At 38.6% G+C, this 8,107-nt stretch overlaps 1 protein-coding gene across 1 annotated transcript in view; it reads right to left on the bottom strand.

The window, feature by feature from the left end:
* LOC109844075 (calcyclin-binding protein-like) overlaps positions 1 to 388 on the bottom strand; it is a 4,810-nt gene extending 4,422 nt beyond the window's left edge. The window contains exons 1-2 of the mRNA XM_020413088.1: positions 79 to 388; positions 1 to 18 (exon numbers count right to left, since the gene is read on the bottom strand). The exon at positions 1 to 18 is cut by the window's left edge and continues 88 nt beyond it. Of these exons, the coding sequence (XP_020268677.1) occupies positions 1 to 18; positions 79 to 233 (173 nt within the window). The 5' untranslated portion in view covers positions 234 to 388. The remainder of the gene's footprint in view (positions 19 to 78) is intronic.

Here is an 8,107-nt window from a genome sequence, read left to right on the forward strand (position 1 = left end):
AGCACTTGCCTTGGCGATCTGCTCAACAAGCCGCAGCGATTTCAACGAAACGAGCAACGAAATGATGGTGCTTTTAACCCAAAAAAGAGCGAGAGGAGGAGAAAAGGAGAGACCTTTGCGTCGAGGTTGTGGATTTCGGAGGAGAGGAGGGAGAGAACGCGAGGCCTCTTGGCGAGAGACTCGAGATGCTTCAGTTCCTCTAAGTCCAACCTCAGTTGCTGTTCTTCCGCCATTTTTTTTTATTTTTAATTTTTTCCTTCTTGCTGTTTTCGATCGATAGAGAGGAGCAAAGGAAGGAGCGAGAGGTTTGTTAGGGTTTTATATTTGGAGGGAAGGTTCTAGAGAAGATTAGGAGATTAGACGAGCCGTTAGGGATCGAACCCGAGGGCTCTGAGGAACGTTCCAGTAGCCGAAAGCAGAACGCCAATGCGAGTTCACGATTACCCACATGGGTAAATTACACTAAACCCCCCAATAACTTTCAGCATTTTGCAGTTAACGCCCAATAAGTTTCATAATCACGCTGGACCCTCAACAAAACTTGGAAGTCCAAAAATCTTCCAATAATTTTCTACGATTTGCAGATAGCCCCTATAAGTTAGAGCCGAAAACAACATAATGAGGCATTTTAAAGAAAATTTCAGCGGAAAAAAGGTGAAAATATAAATATAGTTGAGGACCCCAATCTAATCCTGGAAAAGAGGAGAATGAATGACAAAAAATGAGATATTTAAGTGTTTAGGATTGAAGATATAAAAAGGTCATAAAAGGGATTTTTTTATATAAATAATTTAAGGTCTATTTTGATCTTTTTAAGTCATAAGTTGCACGTGTCACGTCAGATGCAACGACGTTAACATTGGGGGTTTTCGCATAAGTTGGGGATTAGCTGCAAAATACGGAAGGTCAACAATAAGAAACCAGTTCATTCCAAAGTTATAAGTTTTCAATTTTCTCTTCTTTTATTTCTTTCAAGTATAAATATATTGTTACAAACTTAGATCCTATTCTATTTTTTGAAAGCCCAGTTGGTGAGAGTCATTGGGCCTAGAGTTTAAGGCCCTCCGTCTTACACGTCCCAATGCTCCTATAAAAATGAGTAACGTTCTTGTATTTTCGAATGGAATTTTCAATAAGTTGGGGATCTAGAAGAGAATCGTTCAAACTGTAGAGGGAAAATGAGATGACCTGCTGTGACGCCCCAGGGTTCACACAGGGCTGCAGTCCCAGGTGAAATCCGGATTGTCAAACCTGCCAAGCACCAACCACCATGCTATGACAAGTTTCACCATCACAATCATTATCTCTCTAGTGGAACAATAAATAGGTGAAGGTACAGACAGGTAAAAATAGAAATAGGACAACACTGAATATACACAGAAGAAGCATAAGAAAAATCAATAATGAGCCCAACTGGAATAAAATAGACATATCTCTGAGTTTGAACTGAATCTCAAATACAATGAGTCACATAAACAAAGTCTCATAATAGCTCTCAACTCTATGAAACAGAATATCAATCTAGATTCCGATATTTATCAACTACATGTGGAGTTCTGCAATAACTACAAAATATGATAAGTAACTAAATGGACAACTAAAAAGTCTCATCAACCTGCGACTCTCCGTGCGCCAGACTCGCTGCCTGAAAGGGGGGAAAACAACGAGCGTCAAAGCGCTAGCGAGATCATCACTACCTCTCCCCAGGGGAAGGGGTAGAAGTATATAAGAAAATAGAGTCAGTACATACATATATCAAATCATTCATATAACTCTCTATGAATGAAAAACAAATAATCAATGATAAATACTCCAATCTCCAACATAAAGAATAATCATCTCATCTCGAATTACGTCCGAGTGACCTGCTCTAATATAAGAGGATACCAACTAAGCTAAAACAAATATATCTGCCGTTCATAACGGGTGTATCAAATTCTCAAAGGAAAATACCCTACTCACGGGCAATCTATCTGGGAAGTAAAACTTACAACTGATCAATTATCTATGTGTGCATCATCTTGTACTATAGCGATACTTTTGTAATGCTCGTTACTCAATCGCTCTGCGGCAATAGGATTTATTATTTTCCTATTCCGGATACATATAATAACGATACTGTTGTAATACTATTACTCAATCATTCTGCGGCAATAGGTTTTATCTCCCTATCCCGGATACATGAAATAACGATACTTTTGTAATACTCTTACTCAATCGTTCTGCGGCAAATAGGTTTTATCTCCCTATTTCCGGATACATGAATTAACGATACTTTTGTAATACTCTTACTCAATCGTTCTGCGGCAAATAGGTTTTATCTCCCTATTTCCGGATACATGAATTAACGATACTTTTGTAATACTCTTACTCAATCGTTCTGCGGCAAATAGGTTTTATCTCCCTATTTCCGGATACATGAATTAACGATACTTTTTCATATGTATTCATCAGCTCAACGTGCGACAAAAAGTATGTTAACACAACATAATCTAAGTGTACGTGCACATATCTCGGTGTGCGTGTCCATATCTGGTGTTCATCATCATCCTAGATATTAAACAACTCTTAAGCATTGTATATAACAGTACAAGATCGAGAAACTCTCTCAAAAAATAACAAACAAGAGCGAAACTCAAGAAACCTTTACGTAATATATCAATTTATTTCAAATCAGCACATCTGCAGTTTTCTGCAGGACATATCATTAGTAAATTGAGAATATCTTTCTCTGGACAAACTCTTTTTAAGAATAGTTTTTCGTTTTGAAAACTAGACTCACATAGCTATCATTTGACACTGATTTGGTTCAGTTTGGAGTTCATATGATATTTCAAATTTCCAGTCAAACATTTTATATGTGCAGCAGAATTTCTGCAGAACATATCATCAGTAAATTGAGCATATCTTTCTCTAGAAAAACTATCTTTAGGTATGGTTTTCTGTTTTGAAAACTAGATTCACATATCTTTCAATTGGAATTAGTTTGGTTCAATTTGGATTTCATTTGTTATTTCAAATTTCTAGCTCAATAGTTCAACAGTATTATATGTGCAGCAGATTTTCAGCAGAACATAACAAAGCTGATTATATGCACAAGAAATCATATGTAAACCTTCAATCATGCACAAAACTTTAAAACGAAGAATAAGACATCTAAATTCAGATAAACAATGTTTAAATTATTTTTTAGATCTTAAAATACTTTTGTAAATTCATGCTTAATCTCTTTAACATGAAAAGACCTAGTCTTTATACATATATACAAAAGATGCCAATTTTATATACAAAATAATTGATTAGGCTCTATAAAACTCATTAAAAACTCTTCAAAAATATTTAAAAACTAGGAGGGGGATTAGTTAGAGATGATACTCGCCTGGGGTTGTAGGAAACTTGTTAGAAGCAATCGTCGAAGGAGATCTCCACTCCAAAAGCCAAAAATTCAACCAAAAACACCAACTTGAAGCAGCTGCCAAGTGCTTCTCCACAGAAATTTCAAATAGGTTTTATGGGGGTTTTTGTGGCTGTTTAGGGTTCCTTAAGATATGATAAAAGAAAGAATTTATCGGTGAAATACAGGTATTGTATAGAGGGCAAACGCCGAACAAACCTGTTATATTCCGAACGCAGGAACTTGTCTGAACTAGGAAAATATCGCTTCGGTATTTTGGTTAATAACTTTCTCATACGACCCTCGTGATCTAAGACTTGTTGGAAAGCTGATGAAGATACCTACAACCTTTGTCTTTTACACGTTTTCAAATTCTAATTATATCGGTGTGCAAAACATAAAAACTCATAACTGGTTATTATTCCCAGATTTTCACTCTTTTGGCCTTTGTGCATGTTTTGTGCATTTGCACTCATTTTTTCACAAATATACATTGAATTGATCTCAAATCAATTCTTATCATATCCAAATATCAAAATATATTATTTTTCATCATATAACATATTTATCATTATTTATCATAAAATATTCAAATTTACGGGGTTTTACATTATTCCCCCCTTAAAAGAATTTCGTCCCCGAAATTCCACTATCGTATCTCAAAGCTCAAAAACTGGGAAAATACAATAAGAAGGTGTAATTCAAGAATTCCTTCTGCACCCATCTCATAGTATTAGCACAATGATATTTAAAGTTAACAACCTAGAATGCAAACATTCTCCCCTAAATCCCTAATTAAACGAAATTGGTACGTCGAGCGAAATAATCCAAACAAGGAAACCCTCATGTATATACCATATGTTTCAAATGATTAAGGATCAGGTGACAATATCTCCATTCTAGTGTTAAAGATAAATATAAATGTGACTAAACAACATAGATAAAGACTACTATCAAAGCACATAAGCATAAGAATTTATCAACATCATACCTGTCCAAACAGGTGTGGGTAGTCGTGACGAACATCCTCCTCGCGCTCCCAAGAAATCTCTTCGGCTCCTTGCCGGTTCCACTGAACTTTCATTAATGGAATGACTTTATTCCTAAGCTTTTTATTCTCTCTAGCAAGTATGCATACCGAAATCTCTACGATAGTCAAGTCATCCTGAATCTCAATCTCTGGTGAATCAATCACTCTCTGTTGCTCATCATCCCGCAGATGCTTCTTAAGAATCAAAACATGAAAGACATCGTGTATACTCGACATCAATGCTGGAAGATCTAACCTGTAAGAAACAGCTCTAATGCGCTCGATGATCCTGAAAGGACTAACATATCTCGGGGCAAGCTTCCCCCGTCTACCGAATCGCTGAACGCCCTTCATCGGTGATACTTTCAACATAACTGAGTCTCCGACCTGGAACTCTAAAGGTCGTCTCCTCTGATTTGCATAGCTCTTTTGTCGACTCTGCGCCGTAAGAATGCGCTCTCGAATCAATGCCACCTTCTCTGTGGTCTGTCTAACTAACTCTGGACAAATCAATAAACTATCCTCTGGCTCTGCCCAACATATAGGTGATCTGCAAGGTCTCCCGTACAAAGCTTCATACGATGCCATCCTGATGATAGCTTGATAACTATTATTATATGCAAATTCAATCAGTGGGATGTGATCCTCCCAGCTACCCTGAAAATTTATAATGCATGCTCTCAGCATGTCCCTGGGGTAAAAAAAACGCTGCTAAATAACAACTGACTGCCAAAAGCATACTGGAAACTCCTCCAAAAATGAGATGTGAAGCCTGAGCCCCGATCTGATACAATCGTCTCCGAAACTCCATGTAATCTAACAATCTCCCGAATGAAGATCCTTGCATACATATCTGCCGTATAAGTCGTCCTTACTGGTAAGAAATGTGTAGGCTTAGTCAATATGTCCACTATAACCCAAATAGAATCATTTCCTTCCTTTGATTTAGGCAACCCCATTATGAAATCCATGGAAATATCTGCCCACTTTCACTCAGGAATGGGTAAAAGTCGTAGGGTTCCTGCATGTCTCTGATGTTCTGCCTTAATTTGTTGGCAGGTATAACACTTAGCCACATAATCTGAAATCCCTCTGCGCATACCACTCCACCAAAAAATATCTCTTCAGATCCTTGTACATTTTCCTTGTGCATGGATGTATTGTATATCTGTTACGATACGCCTAAACTGTCGCAAAATAAGTCATACCCTCCTGGTCTGCATCAAAACGCCTTGTAGTCCTGCTAATGGTGTGTCCACGTAAATGACAAATGTCGTATCACTGTTTAGAACAGTCAAAATTGTCATTGTAGTCTATCTAGCCTTAATAGTCTTAAAGGCTTCCTGGCACCCCGTGCCCAAAGCAAACTATACACCCTTCTTTGTAATGTGTGTAAGTAGTATCACAATCTTCAAAAAGTCCTGAATGAACTTTCTCTCATACCATACTAAAACTACGAATCCCTGTAATGGTTCTTAGTGGCTCCCAATCTAGTACAGCCTCAACAATGGCTGGATCCACTGTTATGCCCCACCTGCTGATGACGTGGCCTAAAAATTTAATCTCTTATAGCCAAAACTCGTATTTGCTGAACTCAGCGTATCACTGATGCCTCTAATCTCGATTGTCCGCTATCCCCGCAATGCCAATAGAGGATGTTGCTCGCGCTCTGTCTCCGATCTCGAAAAGATAATGATGTCATTAATAAAATGACTACGAACTGGTCCTAACATGGACGAAAAACCCGATTCATCAAATCCATGAATACCGCGGGTGCATTGGTCAGCCCAAATGGCATGACAAGAACTCAAAAGACCCATATCGAGTCAAAAAAAATGCGATTTTGGAAACATCCATTTACCGCAATCGCAACTGGAAATAACTAGAATGAAGATTAATCTTCGAAAAATGCTGCGCTCCCCGCAGCTAGTCAAACAAGTCATAAATCCTCGATAGTGGATCCGTGATCCGGAAAATGACCTTGTTCAACTCACGATAATCGATACACAATCGCATGCTATAGTCCTTCTTCCCCACGAAGAAGACCTGTGCTCCCAAAAAAAAAAGACTCCAAAAAAAAACTCTGTGATAACAACTCATCTAGCTGAGTATGTAGCTCCCTCATCTCAGCGGATGCCATATGATATGGTAAGGTGCTCGGAATATCGGTAGGGTACCTGCTGCAACTCGATGCAGGGAAACAACCTCTCTCACTGGAGAAAACATAGGTATGTCCTGAAAGACATCCTGATATACTGAGACAACTCCGGTCTCGCTCAAAACTGCACCCCGATCCCGTATCATCACCTCTTCGACGTATGCCAGAAATGACTCCGCATTCTGGTTACCCTATGAGGTTGCTACTATCTATACAATCCCAATGAATACTCACAAGCTTACTGTTTTAGCAAAACAGTCGACACTGATATTGTAGGACGATAATCATTTCATACCAAGAATGACATCGAAGTTCGACATCCACAAAATGACCATGACAAAAATGAACTCAAACTCATCTATACTGATGACACATCTCCTACATATACTCTCTAATAGGGACACCTCCCCTAAAGGAGTACAAACTGATAATGGGATGCCTAAACGCTGCGCTACAAGCTGATGTCTAATCATGACATCATGATAGATAAAAAAAATGCGAAGCTTCTGAATCAACAAGATTCGAGCTGGATAAGAATTTACTACGAAAACTCTGCTCGCACTATGATCACGTGGCGCGACTACATAAACTATGCTGGTGGCTGACGCCTGCTACGCTGCTGGTGGTGAAACACATGGGTCCATCTGACACTGATGAATACTCTAAATAGCGCAATTATGGCCTATAGGCCCCTACATCCTCAGAATAACCGGTAGCACATCTATCCTCCGATGTTAGCCGTAACTGTTGCCCTAAGATTATTGGCCCTGATCTCTATCATGCTAGTCTCCTGCTGGTGTACTGTGATAATTCTTCGCTCTATGTCCGATCTTATTATAATTGTATCATGTGTCCCGAATCATGCGCTACAGCGATGTTATCAAATCATGTTTGCTATCTTCTTGTAATGTCTTTATTCCTGATAGTAAAAATCATTACCCCGCTGTTGGGGTCCTCTAGATCCCATAATAGGCCTCTTGCCCTTGTCATTGCCATCATGCTAGTCTTGATTTCATAATTAACTATAGGCATATCTCACTGTTTTAAGAAAACTAGCTCTAACTGCTTGTCGAAGAAGTAAACAAAATTTTTCCAAATAAGTGATATTCACTGTCCCGACGAAAATCTGAAATCGTAGCTATTCTTTGCTGCTATTCTCCGGTGATATCTTCTGTGCTGAATATATTTAACCTCTGGTTTGATACTGAGTCTACGTTAAGGAATTTTTTACATATTCCTTTTTATTTATAAGCTGCATATGAATCCAATGTGCCCTGCACTATGGAGTTCTTAGTGTCCTTCATCTTTCTTATTCTTATAGAGCCAAGCCTCCTGCTCTGTATCTCTATCAACAAATGGTTATGGTGATAATGTAATCATTAGTATTACCTCTTCAATAGGTTACAATTGGTACAACGGGTGGTGGAACTCCAGAAAATGTAATGTGGGGCTCGGCTACTTCCTCGCCTCGAGTGTTGCTAGTTGTTGTTGGGACCCTTAGAGGGGGGGTGATTAGGGTCCTTAT

The sequence above is a fragment of the Asparagus officinalis genome, chromosome 5 (assembly GCF_001876935.1).
Source record: "Asparagus officinalis chromosome 5, Aspof.V1, whole genome shotgun sequence".
Taxonomy (NCBI): Eukaryota; Viridiplantae; Streptophyta; class Magnoliopsida; order Asparagales; family Asparagaceae; genus Asparagus; species Asparagus officinalis.